Genomic DNA, 25,306 nt, shown 5'->3' on the forward strand with positions numbered 1-25,306 from the left:
AGCTATAAGCTTCCCTCTTAGAACTGCTTTTGCTGCATGTCATAGGTTTTGGATCATAGTGTTTTCATTGTCATTTGTCTCTAGGTATTTTTTGATTTCTTCAGTGATCTCTTGGTTATTTAGTAACATATTGTTTAGGCTCCATGTGTTTGTGTTTTTTACATGTTTTTCCCTGTAATTGATTTCTAACCTCATAGCGTTGTGGTCAGAAAAGATGATTGATATGATTTCAATTTTCTTAAATTTACTGAGGCTTGATTTGTGACCCAAGATATGATCTATCCTGGAGAATGTTCTGTGCGCACTTGAGAAGAAAGTGTAATCTGCTGTTTTTGGATGGAATGTCCTATATATATCATTAAGACCATCTGGTCTGATGTATCATTTAAAGCTTGTGTTTCCTTATCAGTTTTCTGTTTCAATGATCTGTCCATTGGTGTGAGTGAGGTGTTAAAGTCCCCACTATTGTTGTGCTACTGTCGATTTCCTCTTTTGTAGCTGTTAGCAGTTGCCTTATGTATTGAGGTGCTTCTATGTTGGGTGCATATATATTTATAATTGTTATATCTTCTTCTTGGTTTGATCCCTTGATCATTATGTAGTGTCCTTCCTTGTCTCTTGTAACATTCTTTATTTTAAAGTCTATTTTATCTCATATGAGTATTGCTACTCCAGCTTTCTTTTGATTTCCATTTGCATGGAATATCTTCTTCCATCCCTTCACTTTCAGTCTGTATGTGTCCCTAGGTCTGAAATGGGTCTCTTTTAGACAGCATATATATGGGTCTTGCTTCTGTATCCATTCAGCAAGCCTGTGTCTTTTGGTTGGAGCATTTAATCTCTTCATGTTTCCAGTAATTATCGATATGAATGTTCCTATTACCATTTTCTTAATTTTGGTGTTTTTTTTTGTAGGTCCTTTTCTTCTCTTGTGTATCCCACTTAGAGAAGTTCCTTCAGCATTTGTTGTAGAGCTGGTTTGGTGGTGCTGAATTCTCTTAGCTTTTGCTTGTCTGTAAAGCTTTTGATTTCTCCATCAAATCTGAATGATATCCTTGCCGGGTAGAGTAATCTTGGTTGTAGGTTCTTCCCTTTCATCACTTTAAGTATATCATGCCACTCCCTTCTGGCTTGTAGAGCTTCTGCTGAGAAATCAGCTGTTAACCTTATGGGAGTTCCCTTGTATGTTATTTGTCATTTTTCCCTGGCTGCTTTCAATAATTTTTCTTTGTCTTTAATTTTTGCCAATTTGATTACTATGTGTCTCGGCATGTTTCTCTTTGGGTTTTTCCTGTATGGGGCTCTCTGCGCTTCCTGGACTTGGGTGGCTATTTCCTTTCCCACGTTAGGGAAGTTTTCGACTATAATGTTTTCAAGTATTTTCTTGGGTCCTTTCTCTCTCTCTTCTCCTTCTGGGACCCCTATAAGGTGAATGTTGTTGCACTTAATGTTGTCCCAGAGGTCTCTTAGGCTGTCTTCATTTCTTCTCATTCTTTTTTCTTTATTCTGTTCTGCAGCAGTGAATTCCACCATTCTGTCTTCCAGGTCACTTATCCGTTCTTCTGCCTGAGTTATTCTGCTATTGATTCCTTCTAGTGTATTTTTCATTTCAGTTATTGTATTGTTCATCTCTGTTTGTTTGTTCTTTAATTCTTCTAGATCTTTGTTAAAGATTTCTTGCATCTTCTCAATCTTTGCCTCCATTCTTTTTCCGAGGTCCTGGATCATCTTCACTATCATTATTCTGAATTCTTTTTCTGGAAGGTTGCCTACCTCCGTTTCATGTAGTTCTTTTTCTGTGGTTTTATCTTGTTCCTTCATCTGGTACATAGCCCTCTGCCTTTTCATCTTGTCTATCTTTCTGTGAATGTGATTTTTGTTCCACAGGCTGTAGGATTGTAGTTCTTCTTGCTTCTGCTGTCTGCCCTCTGGTGGATGAGGCTATCTAAGAGGCTTGTGCAAGTTTCCTGATGGGAGGGACCTGTGGTAGGTAGAGCTGGCTGTTGCTCTGGTGGGCAGAGCTCAGTAAAACTTTAATCTGCTTGTCTGCTGATGGGTGGTGCTGGGTTCCCTCCCTGTTGGTTGTTTGGCCTGAGGTGACCCAACACTGGAGACTACCCTGGCTCCTTGGTGGGGCTAATGGCGGACTCTGAGAGGGCTCACGCCAAGGAGCACTTCCCAGAGCTTCTGCTGCCAGTGTTCTTGTCCCTTGGTGAGCCACAGCTGCCCCCCGCCTCTGCAGGAGACCCTCCAACACTAGCAGGTAGGTCTGGTTCAGTCTCCTATGGGGCCACTGCTCCTTCCTCTGGGTCCCGATATGCACACTACTTTGTGTGTGCCCTCCAGGAGTGGAGTCTCTGTTTCCCCCCATCCTGCCAAAGTCCCACAGTCAAATCCCGCTAGCCTTCAAAGTCTGATTCTTTAGGAGTTCCTCCTCCAGTTGCCAGGCCCCCAGGTTGGGAAGCCTGACGTGTGGCTCAGAACCTTCACTCCAGTGGGTGGACTTCTGTGGTATAAGTGTTCTCCAGTTTGTGAGTCACCCACCCAGCAGTTATGGGCTTTGATTTTATTGTGATAGCGCCCCTCCTACTGTCTCATTGCGCTTCTCCTTTGTCTTTGCATGTGGGGTATCTTCTCTGGTGATGATTGTTCAGCAGTTAGTTGTGATTCCGGTGTTCTCGATGGAGGGAGTGAGAGCATGGTCTTCTACTCCGCCATCTTGAACCGATCTCTATATACCCAATAAGTCTTATATTCTATGGGCCTCATCTCTCCATCCTTCTTTACCACCTGATAATGTACAAGGCTTATAAGTAGAATTTGTGCAAGGAATGCTTTTGAAATGGGCTTCAGTTTGATTGCAAATTTAATTTGGAGAGCCAGTATTGTGAAGTTTGGGTAGTCAAACGTTCTCTCCTTAATATTTGATCTGACAAATTAAATTTAAAAACATCCAATTCACCATCAGAACCCACTGACCAAGGGTAATTAGCAAAGAGCCAAGTCTTCTTTAGGTCTTGTGAAGGGACCCACCCCTTGATCTGCTGGATTGGAGGAAGAGGCCCTATGCTGTGCATGGTGCAGGAACATATAGAATCTTAGTCACTCATTTCCCCAAACCTGATTGGATCCTGATGACTAGAGTTTGGGGAGAACAGTGGGACAATCAATTAGCCACTAACCCTGTAAGACAATTTCTGCTACCATAAATCATTCTTTGGGACACATTCTCATTTTGAACACATTGTGAGGGATTTTATTTTTGAAAACTTCTAATTTATTTGTATGCAAGAATCCAAGCTTTTGTTGGACACTAGAAAGTTTACAGCTTGGCACTGAAGCTCAGTGGTGAGGAGTGAGTGATTTCAACCCCAAGTATTCTGGAAAAAAACTGGAAAATGTTGTCAGCCATTCAATGTTTGTTTCAACTATCTCATGTGTAAGAGAGACACATTCAAGGGTATCTTTCTAATTTCAATGAGAAATAAAAACCACGGAAAGGGAAGCCTTGTTTTTCATCCTAGATTATGTGGTAACCGAGTGTCCAAAGGCAAGTTACTTACCTCACCTGGGTAAAATGAGGGGGTCAACTAGATGAGCTTCAGGCTACCTTCTCATGCTATTGTTCTTTGGTTTTACAGCTAGAAGCAACTCTTAATCATTTGGGTCAATGGGGGAAACCCTGTAGGAAATACTGCAAGCCAGTAGTCTCAGGAAAGGTAGTACTGCCTCCTAGGGGAAATTTTGGAAATCTATGAGGGTGCCTGTGGTTCACATGATTATTGTGGGCACTCATGGCATTAAATGGGTGGGAGCCTGGGCTGTTAGACATTCTGCAATGTGTGGGACTGTCCCACTGAATGAGGCATTGTCCTGTGTCTTACATGATTCCGAAGGTCCCAGTGGACATTCATGTAAGACAAAACCTGTTTATTATTTCTGAGCTTGAATCTATCTTCATTTTACATATTAACAAAAAGCATTTTTTTGGTATGGTTTTATATACATTGAATTTTCCTGGGATGTAACGACTGGGAAAATTGAGGGACAGTTGTAATTTGTTTTGTCTCAAAATTTACCAGGAGTTGCTCATCATTTGGGAAAACCACATCAGCAGCAGCTCAAGACTCATGGTCTTTGAGAACCAAACAGCACACCTATGTGAAGGTACATTTGTAGCAGTTGCATTCATAGTGGTTCTACAAATGACGGCAGGCAACCGACAACTCTGTTATGTCCCCTAATGTACTTATGCCCCAGCGTTCACATGCTGATATATTATTTTTATCAGAAATTACTCTTCTTTCATTTATCTTCTATACAGAAGGCATGGTGATTTTTTTTAAAAGTTAGTATTTAGGAAGGTAACATTATCTCTAGTTTGCTTTGCAGAATAGTAGAAAAAGAATTGTAGTGTATTTATTATCTAAAGTTGATTTGGTGTACTAGGATGGAGAATCACTATTCTAAATGTGAGAGAAGTTTATAAACAATCTCTACTCAATTTAGTAAGGCATTTCAAAAATTTCTTGCCCCAGAGTTACCTTCCCAATCATATTTGCCTTATGCTATTATCAAAGTGACTTTGCATTCCTTGGCTATTCATCAAGTGGTTGGAGAGGGAGAGGCATATTCATTCCAAAAGTATAACCGTTGCTGGGCCCGTGAGCCATGGCCGCTGAGCCTGCGCGTCCGGAGCCTGTGCTCCGCAACGGGAGAGGCCACGACAGCGAGAGGCCCGCGTACCGCAAAAAAAAAAAAAAAAAAAAAAAAAGTATAACCGCGTAGCTGGAGAAAATCAATAGAGAGTACAATGTCAGGGTGCAGATGGCCATCAACGAGCGACAGTGTGCTGCAGAGAACATGACGGAAGTTTTCCCATTAGGGCTGTTCAGAGGTGGCACGTCCTCGAGCAGTATGGAGCATTCATTTCTGCAGGACTAGAGAAAACAGGAATGGTTCCTCATAGCCTGCAGCTCTGATATCCTTTTCGGTTATCTACCTTTTAAGTATATTGTAAACATACCCCTGTTCTTATTTTGTAATATCCCTAGTGTTCTGTTTTATTTCCATACCTAGAGCTACTTTTGGTTAAATTGAGTAATTCCCAGCCTGAAGAGCAGTCAAACTTAGGATTTACACATTGAAAAGTGGGTTGGGACAAGATACCAGAAGATTCCATATTTGAAACATTCTCTATCCTTCCCTCTGTGAGTACCCCAAATGTGTGATTTGAGGTTCAGAAAAGTTCGGTTCCTTTCAGTGTGAATTTCTTTTTAACTCCGAGAGTCTATGGTCCTATCATATATAGGTATAATAGGCCAGGCTTCGGTTAGATACTTCCAGGGAGCCTACGAACAATATTGAACTTTCTTAACTTGTACCTAAGACAGCGCTGCCCAAGAGTTAAGATGATCACTACATGTTCCTCCCCGTCTGATGTCATCCTGTCATTCACAGCCTGCCCACCCTGGTTCTCTAGTACCTTCTCAGGACTAGGAAGCAAAGATTCTCCACCCTAAGAGGGTGTAAAGGAGAGAGATCCCGCTGGCGGTAGGTGAAAGGTAGAGAAGGGTTTCTGCACTCGAGAAATACATTTCCCTCTTCTTTCCACCAAAGAAAGCCATCAGACAAATAAGTACTTTTTAAAAGTGTACTTGGGCCTGGGAAGATTAAATCTAGTGGTTAGGGCTTCCCTGGTGGCGCAGTGGTTGAGAGTCCGCCTGCCGATGCAGGGGACACAGGTTCGTGCCCCGGTCCGGGAAGATCCCACATGCCGCGGAGCGGCTGGGCCTGTGAGCCATGGCCGCTGGGCCTGCGCGTCCGGAGCCTGTGCTCCGCAACGGGAGAGGCCACAACAGTGAGAGGCTCAGGTACCGCAAAAAAAAAAAACCCCAAAACAAAAAACAAATCTAGTGGTTATTACACCTGAACACCAATTACTCTACTCAGATAAAGAGAGGTTTTCCCATTACCATGTAGTTTAACCTATTGACTAATTCCCTAACCTACTTATCAGCGAATTTGCTGATTTCCTGAATAACTTCGGACATCCTAATTTCCTTCCTTTAGTGCCTACTAAATCAGGCACTGTGGTGAGTATCAGAGACTTAAACGGAAAGTAAGGCAGGTCTCCTGACGTTGAAGCGTCTATATTCCAATCGGCAAAGAGCTTAATAACCGGAAGATTCCACGCGGCTGATACGTAACGTTGTAGGGTATTTATGAGGTGCTCTGGGAGCCCCGTGGGGTGAGTGTGGTTCTGAGGGAGCATGGTTCTCTGGTTGCCGGGGAAGTGGGGAAACGAAGTGGGGAGGCTTTTGAGTTGCATCTTGAAGGGTGAGCTGGGCTTTCCCAGGCAGAACAAAATGGGAAAGGGGGGTCTCAGGCAGATGAAAGGGCACAGCTGGAATGACGTATAGGCTGCTTTGGGGATTGAAGATGATGAGTCTGCAGAGGTGGACTGGGGTCAAGTGTTGAGGGAGCGGGACCTGGTTAATAGGTTGGGGGAATCTAGCAGAAAAGGGCCGTACGGTTCATATCTACTATAGTCGTAAAGCTTTCTCTTGGTTGTAAAACCCACTCTGCCCACAAAGTCTTATTTGAGAGCTTAATACATAAATAAGTGAAAGCAGGGTGCTCTGTCTGAGGAGAGAGTAGGAGACCTGAGGCTGGTCTGCCCAGGATCTCCCGCATCCCACGCCTCCCCAGAGCTTTTGACTATCCTCTGAGGACCCACAGGCTGTACTGAGCGCAGGGTGGGGAGGGGTATCAGCTGCTCATCTGGGTGGTGTTCTTACTTGATAGAGGATGCAGCCGAGCCCCAGACCTGAAGCTGCATATTCACGTAATGACAGAGCAGGGGCTAGAATGGAAGTCTCCTGATACCCAGTTCTAGGAGCTTTCCAATTCATTCATTCATTTATCTGAAACATTTATAAGGTGCCATCTTGATGCATCTGTGGTCGATTTTAGGGACTTCAAGGTGAATAGGAAGAATACAGTTCCTTTTCTGTGGGTCTTATAGTCTAGTGGCGAGGACAGACCAGAAAAGCAACAATTATAAGAAAACAAGAAAGGAGATATTAGTTGCAGGGAGTGGGGGAAAATGCGTGGGCTGCTTTAAAGAACTGCAACCCTGAGTTCTGAAGTGAGGTGTTCAGACAGCCAGAAGGACTATCCATAGAGAAAAGGAGGTATGAGAAGGAGTGGAGGTATGAGAAGTGTCAGGAGGTATGAGAAGGAGTGGAGAGGAGCGTCCAAGAAAACAATTAGCCAACTCTGCAGTTTCATTCAGGCTTCTGGGATCAGTCCCAGCCTGTGTGTTGCTCAGAGGAGCCTGCCTGGGGTGACTGGCCACAGGTCACAGATAACAGGCCCGATTGGTTGTTTTGAACATGGTGTATCGGTCAGCGATTCCTTGTCCATGAAGTCAGTTCCTCCTGAGTGCTAATTATCCTCTGTCTCCTAGACTCAGGAAGGAATCAGCTGTTGGATGACACCAGTGCAACTCACCACTTAGACCCAAACATGTCTTTAAGGAAGTCCTCACCAAAGACAGCATTTTGCTGAGATCATTGTTACCCATTTCCTTCTCATTTTCTTAGTCTTCTTAAAATATCTCTGTTCCATTAACAAATTCACAGCAGGGCTATACATGTTGTATATGCTGATATGGTTGCTAGTACTGCTAGTAGGTTGCGAGTGGGGTATAAGGAGAAATCACAGGACCCTAGAGAGAAACAGAGTGCGAATTCTCTTGGAAACATTTGTGTTCTTTGCAGCACTGAATTCCAGATGGTGGTAATGAAGTATCCCCATCATCACTGTCCCCCTTGAGAAGCACGTTGCTGGATTCTGAGAAACATCTATTCAGCCCCCTGCGACCCTGCACCAATGTCCTCTTCCCAATGCTCTTGATCAGCCAAGAAAATTGTGGGTTTCTTTTTCAGGGAGTAATCCATCAGGCTCTCTGTCCCTCCCACTTCGACTGTCTCTTCTACCTGAGTAACCTTGGTCACTCCATCACCTGTCAGTGAAGCCCAGGCAATTTTTACAAATGCATCTGGAAGAAAAGCAGTCTGTCTGGGAGCGCCATAAGTTTTCTGCCAAAGCGGGTCCCAGGTGGACAGTAAGAGCTTGTGTTTAGGGAATGGGTGGCATCTTCAATCAGTGGGTGTGTGACACTATTACTTACTGAACCTGACAGGCCTCCAATTAAAGTTGGGTAGGAAGCAGAGAACTGGAAAGTTCCCCAACCTGCTGTACCAATATATCAACATATAAACAGGAAGGAAAGAAGCTGTCCTCATAGTCAGAGAAGTGACCCCCAAAATAGGTCAAGGAAGTTGATTAATTTACTTATGAAATAAGACCAGCCTATCTGTTTACTCTCTTGTCTACATCTCCCCTTTGAAAATATTTTAGAGGTTATTGGAAGGTACAGTTTTCATAACATGATGAATTCCAGTATTATATTGTCTGGTCATGCTATTGTTAATGTCATCATTAGTGTACATTAATTTTATTGCTTTATCAATGATAATGAAGATGGTAATAATAATAATAAAGATCATATGGTTGCTTTCAACTGAAAAATTCACAGGGTTAGCTGTTCCTGAGTCCATCTTCTGGCCCAGATTGGTCCCTCTTCATTGCTGAGGTGGCAGGTGGGCTAGAACTGCCCTTTCTTCTGCTCATAACATTTTTATGTAGGTGACCTTGGGTTAACATCAAAGAGAGCCTAGCAGGGGAAAAGATGTTACAAAAGGGAAAGACACATGTGTTGGGGCATCTACCCATGGTAGGCCCATTGTACATGGTTCCTCATCTGATGCTCAGGTAAGCTGCGAGGGAATGTTGGGGCCTCCATCAGCAGCCCCTCTTTGCTTTAGGAGAAGCCGTGAGGTGTCATAGAAGACACGCAGCCTCTGGAGAGAGACCCAGAGAGTGCTTATAACAATTAAATGAGATAATGCACACAGATCACTTTGCCCAGTGCATCGCACACAGTAAGTGCTTGATAAATGGCAACTAGAATTATTACTAACTGTGGCTTTGAGCAAGTCACCCAATTCACTGACCCTTAGTTTCTCAATCTGGAAACTGGCAATGGCGATGCCTACTGTGCAGGTTGTCATGGGCAGGCACTCCTCCAGCGGGAGCTATGGCTGTTACTACAGTTGAGGAAAAGGGTATCAGAGAGCTTTACTTAGCAGTAGCTTCTGGAGTGTCTGTGCAGAAGCCTTTGCCTCGTGGATGGGATAAAAGAGATTAGAAACAAGTACTGTTGGCTGATGGTTTGAGAGACTCAGCATTGGCAGCGAAGTCATCTAGAATCTAGACCAAGCCCTATGTGTGCTTGATTCACTTCTAAATCAAAACCTGGAAAACTTTCTTTTTAGGTTCTTAATCTTTAATCTAGAATCATCTGTTCTTTTCTACAAATCCTGTTAGAAATTGTGAGGGTGAAGAGAAAGTTCCCATTTTCTTGGTCAACCTTTCTTTATGAGACCTACTGCCCCTCGTCCAGATGACTCTGATGACTGAGCCTCAAAGGCTTTGTGCAGAAAGGCAAGGAGGGCAGGCACTGAAGTGACAACCAGTCAAACATTTTCCAGCTCACCTCTCCGGGAGTAGGCAGTGCCCCCGTTTCTGAAGCAGAGGAAAGTCGCGCTGACAGAGATGACAGTCCTAAGAAGCTTCTGTGAGGGGACCAGGCCATCACCCCCTTGCCCTGAGAATTTAGTGGGCAGGACTAAAAGAGAATGCTAAGAGAACACACCGGAGCCCTGGTGTGGCCTCCTCAGCCCATTTGACAATCACGGGGGACCAGGTTCCCCTGGGACAGGCTGCGTTCTTGGCACGTGCCCAGGAGGGTGAGACCCAGAGAATCTCTCATGGACCTGGATCTGCTCTCAGTGGAGGACCTTGCCAGAGACATGAGAAACCCCTCCTAAAAGGGGTGCCATCTTGACTTTTTTCCAAAATGGGCCAACATGCAGAGAGGGCGGACCAGAGACTCAGGATTCAGGACATTGTTAGAGAGAATCTTCTGGGTGTGGGGATTTGGTTACAGCTCCTAATTCTTTCTATTATAGTTCTCCTCCCTCCAGGGATACAGACACGTACCACTTTCACCTCCCTCCCTCTCCTTCGCCCTTTCTACCCTCCAGCCCACAAACTCTAGAAGAATTTGGCCTTCTGTAGGGCATAAGAATGAAGTTTGTATTTTAAGGAGTGAGTGTTGCTGCCTACTGGTCCATGAGGATGGAAGGATGAAGTGCATGGTAAACAGTACTGGGGCACAGCTGACCAGGATCTGGGGTAACTGTTTTTCCTAGATTCTCACCTAGATGGTCCTAATGGATTGCTTCCAACTGGACAGCCCCTACCAAATACAATAGCGATGGTGGGATTTTAGCTGACTTTTCTACAAGACAACTCCAGTGAATGGAACAGTGAATCCCTTGGATATGTTGGTGGCTTCTTGACAGAGGCATGCCCTCCAAGGAAAACACTGAGTGCTCTTGACCTGTTTTTTTGTGTCGAGTGCTCTCATAATTAAAACATGCTTAGAAGTGTCTGCAAAGGAGCAGGCATTTGTATCTATGTTTTATACATAAAGAGAAATTCATTGCATTGTTTATTTTCTTTAAAAAGCCTCAGAAGGGCTTCCCTGGTGGCGCAGTGATTGAGAGTCCGCCTGCCGATGCAGGGGACACGGGTTCGTGCCCCGGTCCGGGAAGATCCCACGTGCCGCGGAGCGGCTGGGCCCGTGAGCCATGGCCGCTGAGCCTGCGCGTCCGGAGCCTGTGCTCCGCAACGGGAGAGGCCACAACAGTGAGAGGCCTGCGTACCGCAAAAAAAAAAAAAAAAAAAAAAGCCTCAGAAATTATAAACTGGGGTATTTGTAAATAAAGTCTCAAGATAAATAACCAAGGACTATTATTGAATTTATTACAGAATCGGAAATTCCTGAAGAGTTGATAGGATATAAAGATATATTTATGTGTGCCTGTGTATACATACATATTTATGTAAATGTATACGTATATTTATATGTGTTCAACTACTTTGCAGGGACTTGGAGGGCCAGGTCTATGTAAATGGCCAGTGGTGAAGCAGAGTATGAAAGGTTTGTGATGCATGCTAGTAAATCATTGCTTTTCACACACATACAGCTACCCATGGACACTCAATAAGGCACAGGCACAGATGAATGCATTTCTTGGGTTGTTAAATCAGAGTTTCACTTTACTGCTTGCTGTTCCCTCTTCTCCATGCCAGCTCTACCCTTTGTATTACGGTGTTTGTCTATGCTGTACCCCAGAGATTGGCAGCTCCAGGCCACAGGCTGTCAACTGGAAAGGCCGTTTATCAGCGTCCCTGCAGCTTGGGATGCCAGTGCTTACACCTTCTTCAGTTCCATGTGTAAGAATATATTCTTCCTTCAGTTTCATTCCTCCTCCTCTGCCTACATTTTTCTTTCTCCATTATTGCTTTCGATTTCTCCATCTCCATCTGATTGTAGCCATTTAACCAAGTTCTGCCCTTTGTTCTTGTCTCTTCATACCCCCTTTGCTTTGGTGATCTCACCCCCTTGCCAGGGCTGGTGGAATTTGCCGGGGTAGGGGCAGTGGGCCTCCCTGATTCACTCGGCTGGCCATGGGCCCTTAGCACCAGCCTCTGTGGCCTGGCAGTGTGAGGAGGGGCACCGAGTGGGGCAGGGTGTTCAGAGCTGATGGCTGGCACACGCAGAGCTCCTGAGCCGCTGTGGCCAGCCAGTTAGACTCTGTACATAGTCTGCCTTTCCCCAGAGCCCCAAGGGCAGGAGCTGGTGCTAGGAATAACTCCTCTATGAGTTTCCATGAGCGCTCCTGTCTCAGGTGGTTATGCTTTCTTGCTGTGCCTGACTCACCTCTAGCCCCTGTTTCAGTGCACAGATTGGAGGCTGCTTAAATATCACTTGTTCAGAGAGAGAGAGTACTTTGCATTGGTACCCTGTTTAATTTCCATAGAGCACTTACCACAATTTGTAATTCTCTTATGTACTTATTTACTTGTTTTTTGAGGCGCAGCTTTTCTGTATGTTTTGCAGCACAGCTTGTTTGAAGGGGACTGTCCTTGTAGAGATGAGAGTTCCTCTTGGGCAAATGCCTTCAGAAACAAAAGTATGCTTTTTGCCCAAGGTTTATCTGGAGAAAGGGTGAGTAGGAGGTGGGTCTGAGTCTTTTACTAGGTGTGCACTGAGGGGTTTCAGAATCTGAACCTGCTCATTTGCACTAAGAATGAACCTAGCCTTGTTAGGTTGGAGCTCTGGCCAGCCGTAGTGGTAGTAAGGATAAAAATAAGAGCAAACATTACTAAACATTTACTGTGTGCACCAGCTCTACTGAGCACTTTACATACTCGATCTTAATCTCACAAGATAGAAATGATGCTGAGGCCATCATTATTCCATTTACAGAGAATGAGTCCAGGATCTAGACAGGTTCTCAGGACTTCCCAATATTTTCCACTTGACAGAATACACCTAGAAAATGACGTTTGTACGGATGTGGGAAGGAGGTCATGTGTAAAGGGACGAGGCCGTTCACAGGTAGCGGTGAGTAGCCTTGGGCCTCTCCCACCTCCTGCTGCCCTGAGGGCTGAGGGAGCAATACCTTGGCACACCTATAATTTTTGGCAACCTGCTTGGGAAGCTCTAGGTTAAGTACATTTTTCAAGTTGCACAAGTCGTGAATGGCTGAGCAGGGCTTGAAGTGAGGTAGATCAGCTCTGGGGCTAATTGCTCTGATGCTACCTGGTGCTCCTGTGCTACGTGGTGTTGGGATGTGTGTGGGGGGAGTTGAGGCATTGGACCTTTCTTTACAAATCTTTCTGCTCCCTAAGTTCTCTTTTTCACCCTAACTCATACAGGCAATCGAATCTGAACTCTTCATTGTGCATAGGAGGAAATTGAGGTCGAGAGACGTGAATGACTTGCTCCAGGGCCCTGAGCTGCTGAGGGACAGAGCTGGAACTAGATCCCAGGTGTCCTGACTTCTGACCCAGGCCCTTTGTCTCTTGTAGCTCTCATGACTATTTCACGTGTGCCTGTCTTGTTTCTTTGCATCGATCGATGCCAAGCCCTTTGTCTCGGAGTTCTTGCCTGTCTTCTGCGGCCCCCTGCCATGCTGAGCCCAGAGCCGGCGGCCAGTCCCTCTGACAGCCGTGCTGGGGGCTCTCGGTATGCACTGTCCACCCCAGCAAGTGCTGGAGAAGATGCGAAAGAAGCCCAGTTTCTCCTGGGTTTGCTGGAGGAAACTCATTTTCACAATCAGCAATTTGAGAAACTTGCATATTTCTATTAAACTGTGCTCACCTTTTCTGAACTGGTAACTGACATCCTTCCTACAGGGCTGTCAATCCAGCCCCACATAGAAGAGCTACATGCACTTCACAACACCCTTCTCACTGCTGACAGGTGACAGAAAGCCGCTGAGCTTAGAAGTCATTTTCATGACCTGGGTTACAGAAGTTTTGAGCTAGAAAAGTGCTTCCCTAATCAATGGAATAGAATGAGCTACAGGCTCTTTTGAAACCCTAATAGGAATGAGGGTTTCCTTGATTCATTCGATTCTCTCCGGCGAGTTTTTAAATTTTTTGAGGGGGTGTGTCTGCATGGAGCAACATGGTGGTAACAGTCTCTGGAGCAGGCAGAATCGAATTTAGACTTGCCTTTTGCCGCTGACTGCTTCGTTGCCCCGGACAAGTCACCCATCCCACGCAAGCCTCAGTTTTGTCATCTGCAAAATGAATCTGACAATGGTATTTGTTTTGTAGGATTTGTTGAGAGGATTGTGCCACTGGTGTTCAGCTAGTGCCAGGCATGTTATCAGTGCTCAGTGGCTTAGCTATTGTGATTGGGCATACTACAGGAAAGCTACTATCACCTACCAGGGAGGCTGAGAGGATTAAATGAGGTAGTATATGCATGGTGCCCAGGGCACAGAATTTGCCTAATGATAATAAAAACAATAGTAATAATAATAGTAATGGCTAACATTTACTGAGTGTTTACTAACTTCTGTCTTAGAGACTTTACAAACGTCAGGGGCAGCTGCTATCATTATTAAGATTTCAACCTACAGCTGTGTATCTGGACAGTCTTTTGGAGAGCTAGTCTTCAAGAAGCTTGAAGACGGCCCTGAATTTGTTCATCTTTGCATTTCCTCTCTACCCTCTCACCCACTTTGCATTTCTGCCTCTCCTACCCACCCAGTGTGGTTAAGAGCAGTTCTCAGATATGTTCGGGGGAACAAATAAATGCAAGTTTGTGGAATGAATGAGTGATCTTAGGTCATTGAAAATAGGTTGCAGAAGGGCCAACCCTTCCGGTGGTCACCTCTCAGGTCTGGCTTCAATTTGGGGAGGGGGAAATGGTCTGTTCTGGAAAACAAAACAAAGAAACTCACCAGACTATCTAAATAGAGCCTAAATATTTAGCGATCTTCCTCGGCATGAAAATCCAACCTGAGATGAACACTGGAACGAGGGGACTCTGCTTAAACTTTGCGAAGATCTGCGGAACAAGCCCTGGGAGGCGGTTGGGAGCCTCGTCTGTGGGAAAGAACTCTGTTCCCCTTAGCACCTCTCCAGGGATTCAGTTACCAGGGTTCACCTAATGATGGTTGAGAAGATGCTAAAGAGCAAGTGAGGATGGCAGGAAATACAAATGATCAACCCTAGTGCTGAACCATAAATTTAGAGTGCCGAGAAACATACTACTTGGTGGGACGGTCCTTTATTGCCTTTTAGACCGTTTCATCCATTGCAATTTATTAATCCCCATCTAACGAGAAAGAGTGTTTTGCTTTAAAGATATCAGAGGCAGCTTGCTGAAATGGAGGACCGTGCGTTTTGGAGTCCTGCAATCTTAGATTTGAGTTCTGGCTCTGCCAGTAAATATCTGCCTGCTTCTCAGGAAGTTACTTTAACCTCTGACACCCTGGCTTCTCATCTGAGGGCAGAACTAAAATCACCCCTCCCTGCACTGGCTTGGTGGGGATGGAGAGGAGGCGCTCCACGAGAGCACCGTATGCAGTGTTCTGAACACAAAGATTAGTTTACTGTACCTCGTGGTGTCTGTGGCGGGGGCTCTTTACTAGAGTTTTCTGTTTCTGCCTTTGCTTTCTTTCACCAGGATGGTATTGTAAATCCATTGTTCAAATGACATTATCTCAAAAACGTTCTCATTTATTATGTGCCTTTTCTGAGCTAGAAAGAGCATTTATCCTTCTCCCTCACCCTCCCTCATCCAGCCATGCCCCAAATCTTCTTCTCCATCCCAGGCTTCCTGTCAGCCTCCGCTTCAGGGCCTAGAGCCCCGTAGTCTCTTGCCTGTTCTGTACAATATGCACACAGCCAGATTCCCACCTCTGTTCTCTCCCCGCTGTGTTACTAAAATACAGATCTGGTCACGCCACTGAACTTCTCAATGACTACAGAATGATCTCTAACCTTTCTGCCCTGGCTCCCAAATCCCTCCTTCTAGACCTCACTTTGTTTAAATGAATGATCCTGGTGGGCCATTTTGGTTAGGGGATGATAGTCTTTGGAGAATGGCCAGGATGAACTTGGAGGGCGATAGAAAGATATGTAGACTGCTCTGGATAAGATACGAACAAGAGTTTTAGGGCATGGGCTTTCCTGGTGGCGCAGTGGTTGAGAGTCCGCCTGCCGATGCAGGGGACACGGGTTCGTGCCCCGGTCCGGGAAGATCCCACATGCCGCGGAGCGGCTGGGCCCGTGAGCCATGGCCGCTGAGCCTGCACGTCTGGAGCCTGTGCTCCGCAACGGGAGAGGCCACAACAGTGAGAGGCCTGTGTACCGAAAAAAAAAAAAAAAAAGAGTTTTAGGGCTTGACAGTGAGCAGGTGAGGGAGTAGAGGTCAGTTTGAAGGAGGAAGGCTGCCCATCAGTGGGGCTGGAGGCTGAAGTCAAGAAGAACAGAGGGTTTGTGGACATTCTCTAAAGCCAGGGAGAATTGGAGTAGCCTATATTCCATCGTAAGCTTGCTGTCTGCTGGGATGGACTGCATTATATCTCCTATCTCTGGCCCAAACTTTCCATAAAGTTCACTGCACATACAGCTTTACCTTGCTGTTACTTGGAGGACAGGAGGGACTGGGGTATCATCTAGTTGGATGATGACTTGAAGAAAAGGGAAGAAGCCAATGAAACATGGAGTGGAGACAGAGACTCTATGGAAGCAGAGATTCAGAGCTGGAGGAAGTAAGCTTCACAACTCTCTAGGTTTACTGAGGGAGACTAGATTTTCTGATTGTACATTACTGGGAATCAGAACAAATTTTACTTAAATGTTTCAGAACAACTTGACCTCAGCAAACTGGAGGGCTTAGGGGCTATGCATCCGTTATAGATGTGGCAGTGACAGCTAGTTTTCCTTTTCTTTACCACCAGTAGAACCCCTAAAATACTTGGGTTGGCAATGTACCCAGTCAGAAGACTACATTTCTCAATCTCACTCGCTGTATCTTAAGTGTTCAGGTTTTAAGCAATACAAATGGAAGTTATAGGAAAGGATTTATGAGAAAGCTTCTTTAAAAAGGGACAGAAATGTGGGAAATGACCTGCCTCAACTTCCTGTTTCCTTCCTGCCTTCCAAAACTCAGACAAATTGACTGGAGCTTCAGCAGCCATCGTGGATCTTGCAGTCACCTTGAGGATGGAAGCCAAGTATCCAGATGGTGGAGCAGAAAGATCAAGGGGCCTGATTACCCATGACTGCAGAGCCACAGTAGCAGCCTCCCTCCAGACTTCTTTTATACAAGAGGGAAGTGAAATTATCTTTCATTTTTAGTTTTCTGCTGTATCAACTGAACCCTATCCTAGTCTGCTAACACAGTAGCAGAATAGCAGAGTGATTCATGAGAGGGCTCTGGAGTCAGACTGCTTTCACTCTATTCCTTGCTCTGTCACCTCTTAAACAAGAGCCTTAAACCAATTACCAAAGGTTTCAGAGGCCTCCTTTTTCTCATCTGCAATATAAGGAAAATAACACGACTTACACATGGGGTTGTTGTGAAGATCGAGTAAAATAATGTATAAAGCAATTAGAGCTCTTTAGGCACACAGTAAGTGCCCAATAAATGGTAGCTGCTACTATCATTATTATTATCATTACTAGTATTGCCATAATTACTTATCAGGTTTAGCATTCATCTCCATTAATGGAGATGATGGGTCCTTTAGGGTAGAGACAAGTTCTTATTTATTTTTGGTATTGCTCCAGGATTGGCATGTGGTAGGTACCCAATACAGCTTTCCCAAACCATATCTTATTAGATTTTTGCTACTATTTCTCATGAGCAGATGATAAAAATTACTGGTATTGTGTACCGGGCAGGGGACTGATACTATGCATGCTTACTGTCATTTAATCCTTACCAAAACCACCTGAGAAATGGGCTGAAAGGGTAGTTGTAGACAGTGCAAGAGCTTAGGAGTCATTCAGACCTACACTCTGTTTGAGGTTCAATTTTATTAATATTAAAAGAACTGGAAATAAGTTTTATTTCTCCACGCACGTTCCATTCATAGGAGCCTCTTGGGGCAGATTACTTTTAATGCCCAGGTGTCGCTGACACAGAGGCTTTGCATTGTGTTTCATCCCAAGCCAGTGAACTAGAGAACCTCTATAAACTACCCTCCTTCCATCCCTCATCTTGCAACAAAGCTGTCAGTGGGAACCAGGAAGAAAAAACTATTTCCCCTATCTGGTTTATACAGTCTGGTATATATAAAAGGGTTTTAAGGTTTGGCATGGGCATGGGGTCTGGTTGTGGGCTGCTGAGCTATTCAAGAGTAGATAAGACCTTTTGGACAAGGGTAAAGGTTACAGCACAAGCTGCTTCCTCTGATAAATTTCCCTCCACCTGTGATAGGGCTGTGGGCAGTTACGGTGTTGGGGCAGGAACAGTAGGAGGAGCCTGGGAAGTTTTTTTTCTTTTTTTAATTTTATTTATTTTTGCTGCGTTGGGTCTTTGTTGCTGCACGCAGACTTTTCTCTAGTTGTGGCGAGCGGGGGCTACTCTTCGTTGCCGTGCGCGGGCTTCTCATTGTGGTGGCTCCTCTTGTTGTGGAGCACGGGCTCTGGGTGCGTGGGCTTCAGCAGTTGTGGCGCACGGGCTCTAGAGCACAGAGCTCAGTTTTTGTGGTGCATGGGGCTTAGTTGATACGCGGCATGTGGGATCTTTCCGGACCAGGGATTGAACCCGTGTTCCCTGCATTGGTAGGCGGATTCTTAATCATTGTGCCACCAGGGAAGTCCCTGGGAAGTTTTTGTAACTTTGGGTCTTGTCAAATTATAGGGAAAGTGACTCTCTCTCTTAGATTTGTTTCATGTTATAAGCTGGTTTGCTCATCTCATGGGAGGTGATGCCACAAGGGCAAAAGTCTCTTAAGAATCTGCTGGCCAAATAGTTCCTATCTTTTTTTTTTTTTTTTTTTTTTTTTGGTATGCGGGCCTCTCCCGTTGCGGAGCACAGGCTCCGGAAACGCAGGCTCAGCAGCCATGGCTCACAGGCCCAGCCACTCCATGGCACATGGGATCCTCCCAGACCGGGGCACGAACCCTTGTCCCCTGCATCGGCAGGCGGACTCTCAACCACTGCGCCACCAGGGAAGCCCCTATAGTTCCTATCTTAACATACATTTCCTCTTCTTGTAGGTCATGGCTATTCCAGAGGTAGCTCCTGGTTCCTATAGTGGAGTAGTTCTTAACCCTGGCTGCACATTAGAATTCCCTGGGGAATTTTTTTAAAATGCCAGTTCCTGGGCTCTACCCCAGCCCAACTGAATTAGAATCTCTAGGGCGTAGAGCCTGAGCATCGGTATTTTTAAAAAGAAATAAACAGAAATTAAAAGAAAATTTTAAAATGAGTCACAAACTGACAGAAGATATTTGCAAAACCATATATCTAATAAAGAACTTGTATCCAAAATATATAAAGAAGTCTTAAAAGTTAATAAGAAAATGAAGACTCCAATTAAATAATGAGAAAAATACTTGAACACTTTACCAAAGAATATATTTGCATGGCAAATAAATGCATAAAAAGATGCTCAAAATATTCGTAATTAGGGAAATGCAAATTGCAACCATATTGAAATATCACTATACACCTTCTAAAATGGCAAACAAACAAATAAAACAGCCACAGAAAAACACACCTGACAATTCTTAGTGCTGGCAAAGAACAGAGCAACTGGAACTCTCATGTATAGCTGGTGAGAATCAAAAATAAGATAGCCACTTTGGGAAAATGTCTGGCAGTTTATTATAAAGTTAAACATATACTTGCCACAAACCCCAGCAATTCCACTCCTAGGTATTTACTCAAGAGAAATGACAACTTGTGTTCACACAAAAACCTGTACCCAGATATTTATAATGGCTTAATTCATAATGGTCCCAGACTGGATCAACCCCGTTGTCCTTCAACTAGTAAACTAATAAACTGTGGGGGGCTTCCCTGGTGGCACAGTGGTTAAGAATCCACCTGCCAATGCAGGGGACATGGGTTCGATCCCTGGTCAGGAAGATCCCACATGCAGCGGAGCAACTAAGCCTGTGCGCCGCAACTACTGAGCCTGCGCTCTAGAGCCCGCCAGCCACAACTACTGAGCCCACGTGCCACAACTACTGAAGCCCGCATGCCTAGAGCCCTTGCTCTGCAACAAGAGAAGCCACCGCAATGAGAAGCCCGCGCACTGCAACGAAGAGTAGCTGCCGCTCACCGCAACTAGAAAAAGCCTGTGCGCAGCAACGAAGACCCAACAGAGCCAAAAAATAAAAATAAAAAATAAAATAAATTGAAAAGAAAAAAACAAACAAACTGTGGAATATCCATAAGGTGGGATACTACTCAGAAATAAAGTGTAACGTCTCACTGATAACACACAACACGAATGAATCTTAGATGCATCATACTAAGTGAAAGAAACTAAACTCAAAAGGTTACATACTGAATGAGTCCATTTATATAACATTCTGGAAAAGGCGAAAGTATAGAGACAGAAAACGTCTGTGGTTGCCAGGGGTTGGGGGTGGCAGGAGGGGAAAATCACAAAGAGGTAACATGAAGGAATTTTTTGGGGGGTGATGGAACTCTTCTGTATCTTGATTGTAGTGGAGGTTACACAATTGTATGTATTGGTCAAAACTCATAGAATTGTATATTTAAAAGGGTCAACTTTACTGTATGTACTTATAACTCAGTAAAGCTGAGCCTCCCTCCCCCAGTCCATTACTCAGAAGCAAATTCCCCAAGTAATTTAAATTCATAGTCAGGGTTGAGAGATATTGCTGGCGTAATAAATTCAAATCTAGTTTCTGTTATTTAAACTTCAGTTTCCTCATATGTAAAACTGGAGATAATAAAACCTACTTTGAAGAGATATTATGAATTTTAAATGTGATGATGTATGGCAAACTCCTAATATAGGGTTTGGCACAAAATAATAATAACTACTTAATAGGTGCTACGTGCCAGGTGTTGTATGGGCATTTTACAGATACCTCATTTAGTCTTTACAACAGCTCTATGAAGTAAGTATTATTGTCACCATCTTCAGGGTGGAGAAACTGAGGCTCAGAGAAGTTATGGAACTTGCTCAGAGTCTCACAGCTGATCAGTGGCTGAGCCAGGTTCCAAGTCTAAACTTATCGTTACTGATTACTTTACCTCTCTGAAATCTTAATTTCAAGCATCCTACCCTTCAACTTCACTTCTGTCTTCTAGTTCACTTTCTCGGTGTTTTTACTTCAGTGATTTCCTGACCTCACTGAGAACACCAGTCTTCATCTATCCTACCACTTCTCATAAGTCACCGCTACCTTCATGTTCTCACTTCCCTTCTCATCCAACCTAAGTTGTGTGGTCCAGCAGTATTTCCTCTTCCTTTTCTAGTATTCCCAGCCCCATTGCTTTTTTCCCCCTCTCTCTCTGCCTGGGAAAAGCTAAATCTAGTCAATCCCAACTTTTTCTTTATTCTCCTCTTGCAACCAAGCAGCAGTTATTGCTGGAGATAGATGCAGATATGGAGAAGCAGTGGGAAGTTGGGTCCAGAGAGAAGCTCTACGGAGATGATGGTGTGGGAGTGGAAAGAAGAGGGTGGAGGGAGACGCTCCTTGGTTTAATGGCAAAGGATCATAGAGTGAGAGGCCTGCTTGAAGAAAACTGATATAAAAATGCTAACCTTGGCACAGTTATTTTGGTCCTGTCCCTGGCTGGGGGCTCTAGGAGGATTCTGGCTGGCCTCAGCTGGGAGATGTCAGTTACAAAGTGTAGAGAAATGTTATGGACGAGGCCATGTGCAGAGAGGGGCATCCCTACTTGGACAGAAGCAGGGCTTTCTTCTGGTGCCTGGTGCCGTGGTGAAGGCAGTACCAGAGCCTTCGGTGGAGCTGGTTCAGTGATGTGGTGGTAAATGTTTAACAACTCACTCTCTGAAAACAAACAGCAAACAAACAAACAAACAAACTCTGATTGGTAGCATTTGCAAATTTCTGTGGTGTAAATACTCCCTCCATAGCCCCAGTCTAGGTTACACAGCGCCCATGAGCATGATGTCAGGGGGACAGGCTACCAGAATGTGACTGGGCTTTGTTCTAATTTCTGAATGTAATGAAGCACCTTGAAGGATAAGAAGGAAGGATTCACTTGTGGCAATTGTCATGGTTTGGGGGACTGGGCCTTAATAGGATGGGATCTAGAGGAGGCTGTGCAGTCTGCACTGACCAGGCAGGGCTCTGAACCATCTGCCCTGCACCCTCTGTAGCACTCCCTGGTTACGTGCCTGCCTTTTTTCTTACCCCTGCTCTTCTGCTCTATGTGCTAACATGTTTAGATTTATAAATTTATGGTGAGTAAGAATCTGGCACCTTCCCCCAAATAATTTCCTTGCCAAACAAGTTTGAAAATGATTGCAATCAAGTTAATATTAATAGAATTTCAAGCATCCACAGAAGTTATTCATGTGAATAATTTATTTTCATCTATAAGGAAAAAATCCTCTGTTCTGCAGGAACCTCAAATATTAGGATATTCATGCATATTAGAGAATGACTTCAGGAAAAGATAGTGGTAAGACCAACAAGGATATAAGCCATGACAGGAGATAAATAAAATCGGTTCTGGAAATATTTTCCTCATCACATTAAAACGATGTCAGATATAAACCAGTGCACTTTCTGATGGCGTATCCCTAGTCTGTGCATGCCACATGGATGAAGACTGTTTAGTCTGGATGTACGATCCTAATGCAGAACTCTTCTTGTGATGGTGTGCATTAGTACACAGAACTCCCAGTGTCGGTTAGCATCTTTCCTTCTCCAGAAACATTTGAAGAGGCCACAACATTCACTGCCAAGGCATGAGTTGACCCACGTGATCTACCAGTCCCAAACCCAGCAAAGCCTCATGCTTTTGCAGTATAACCATCAGGAAGCAGGAAGTTTTCCTGTTCTTTCTTTTTCAAGGTGTCCATTGACCCATCCCCAGCATCTGGGAAGATACTGTGGATTCCAACTCAAGAGAAGAGGAGGAAAGAGGAAAAGGAAGTAGAGCTATTTCACAAATTATCAACATGTAAGTCCTGGTACTTCATTAAATAAAACAAACAAACGAGTTTTATGATTCTTTCTCAAGGAGAGAGAAGGAGCTAGCTGAGCTACCTCTGCAGAATATCAGTCTGTTGAAGTGCTGTGGCAGATGGTGCTTTGTGATTCTCACGATGGCTTTATTTCCTAACTTGGTTTCCTCCTGCTTGGAGATCACAGTGCCAGTCTGAGGCTCACAAAATCCCAATCACATCAGATTTACTGACTTGTCATTTTGCTACTCTGCCTATCCAGTATTTATTATTTATATCCTGGCTATATCCACCCCCCACGAAAGAACTAACCTATCTTCTCCTGAAAGGGAGACAGAATAAAAATAGAGCCATTACGACATGACAGGGAATGAGAAGTTGGGCAATGGCTAGGCACCAGAATATTTATTTGGATCGAAAAACCAAAGAAAAAGGAAGCTGCTACATGAGCCAAAACCCAGCACTGAACTCCCTGATAGTCAAGGCAAAAAGGGAGCATGATGACCACTTTGCTCATCTCACCACTAAATACTCTAGGAGGGTGGGACGAACAGTAACAGGCCTGCGGGCACGCTCTCCACAGGACTGCGCCCGCACAAGATGCTTACCTGACAATATGGATGCAACGGCTGCAATGATGAAGGACACAATGACGCCAGGTCCTGCCATTTCCTTGGCCACCAGGCCAGACACCACGTACATCCCAGTGCCCACGCAGCTGCCAACTCCGAGCGAGATGAGGTCCACGGTGGTGAGCACCTGGGCTAGCTTGGTGCCATGTGCTGTGGTGGCCCCAGTTCCCTCCAGCATGGACTCCACCGGTTTGGTGCGCAGGATCCTGGAGTGCATGGCGTACCAGGCAGCCCCCCACTGCACTCGCCGGGGGTCCAGGGAGGCGAGGAAGCCACTCATCCTGAGCGAGATGGGTTGTGGTGAAGGTCAACTGATGGCAGAGGGCTGCAGAAGCCTTAGTGGATGCTTCTGGAACTCATCTAGTGACCAGGGATCTCCCTTTTAGGAGAGGTCGAGAGGGCCCCAGGGCAGCCTTCTCCTGGGAATGAATGTCTGCAGGAAAAACACAAGAAAAAGGAAGATGAGACCAGGTGGGAAACAAACCATGGCTTGAAGGCATGGATGGAGGTCCATGTACTGAACTGGTAGAACTGATCTAACCTGTGTATTTATAATGCAGGAGGGTTGCATTTCCCCCTTTGTCTTGCCTCCAGTCCTAAAAGACAGTCCATAGTTTGCACTGTGTGGCATAGTCGTTATGAAGAGGGTGGTCTGAGTCAGGGCTCTGCTGCTTACGGTTCTGGGAACTTGGGAACGTTACTTCATGTCTCTGTGCTTCAGTTTCTACTGCATAGTGGGGATAATCAAGCCTCCTGCCTTGTGTCAATGTGAGAATTAAATTAGTGTTTGTCTAAAAAGAGCTTAAGACAATGCCTGGCCTGTGGAAAACGCTCTTCTGTCAAACTCTAAGTGCTTCTTACCTGGCTCTGCCAAGACTTGGTCTGTGATTCTTGGGCATAATCTCTGGGGACACAAATCCTCATTTTTTATATAAGGATGTAAAATTAGACCTACAACTCTCAAGAGGGGCAGTGCCACCCCACGGGATTGTCTTCGAACTTTGTTCTCAAATGAAATGAAAATGTTTTGAGGAATTTTTTGCTCTCAGAGGTTGGGGTAGGGGGAGTGTTCATGGCATTTGGTTGGTGGGCCCCAGAGATGTTAAACATGTGGGATGGTGTCATACCATTTTCAGATACCGGACATTTTTTTAAAAATTAATTTATTTTATTTTTGGCTGCGTTGGGCCTTCGTTGCTGTGCACAGGCTTTTCTCTGGTTGTGGTGAGCGGGGGCTACTCTTCGTTGCCGTGCATGGGCTTCTCATTGCAGTGGCTTCTCTTGTTGCGGAGCACGGGCTCTAGGCATGCAGGCTTCAGTAGTTGTGGCGCACAGGCTTAGTTGCTCCACGGCATGTGGGATCTTCCCGGGCCAGGGATCGAACCCGTGTCCCCTGCATTGGCAGGCAGATTGTTAACCACTGTGCCACCAGGGAAGCCCCGGACATTCTTGTAGGTGAAAATTCTGGTTATGATGATCTGAACCTAAAACCTGACTCTGTTTTACATATAAGCACATGAGATTATTTTGGATGGTTTCAATAGACAAGTACCTTGACTTTTCCAGGAAGGCAATTACAGAATAAATTGAAGGAAGATTGTAAATTCTTTAGTTTTGAACTTAAGTGGAGTTCATCACTGTTTTAGAAAACCAAGACACGCTTTCAGTGCAGCCCATGGTGCTGCATCACGCATTCAGCACACCTGTAACAGACTCTGCCATTTGAAACTGGCACGTTTACAGTACTTTTTCATATACTGCAAGCGTCTCATGATGACAGCTGTACTTGCCTGAGTGTTTAAATACTGAAATATGTTATATATAGGCAGGTTACCCATGAATTTTGCTTTAGGATATTAAAGAGGGGTGTATCAAAACATGTATTACAAAAAAGAGGTGCTGGGTCTGATAGACTTGAGAATTATTATACTAGATGATTTCTAAAGTTTTGTCAAGTTAGAAAATGCCAAGATGATATGAAGTTACTTTCTTTGGAAGCCAGAAGCTTCATAA

The 25,306-nt window shown here is 44.7% G+C and overlaps 1 protein-coding gene across 1 annotated transcript in view; it reads right to left on the minus strand.

The window, feature by feature from the left end:
- SLC7A14 (solute carrier family 7 member 14) overlaps window positions 1-23,573 on the minus strand; it is a gene marked incomplete at both ends in the record, with an annotated part of 69,701 nt that extends 46,128 nt beyond the window's left edge. Inside the window, one exon of the mRNA XM_081235401.1 lies at window positions 23,270-23,573. Coding sequence (XP_081091527.1) covers window positions 23,270-23,573 — 304 coding nt within the window. The remainder of the gene's footprint in view (window positions 1-23,269) is intronic.
- Window positions 23,574-25,306: the final 1,733 nt, after the last annotated feature.

Source organism: Mesoplodon bidens, assembly GCF_964165515.1.
Source record: "Mesoplodon bidens genome assembly, chromosome: 5".
In the NCBI taxonomy this organism is placed as follows: domain Eukaryota; kingdom Metazoa; phylum Chordata; class Mammalia; order Artiodactyla; family Ziphiidae; genus Mesoplodon; species Mesoplodon bidens.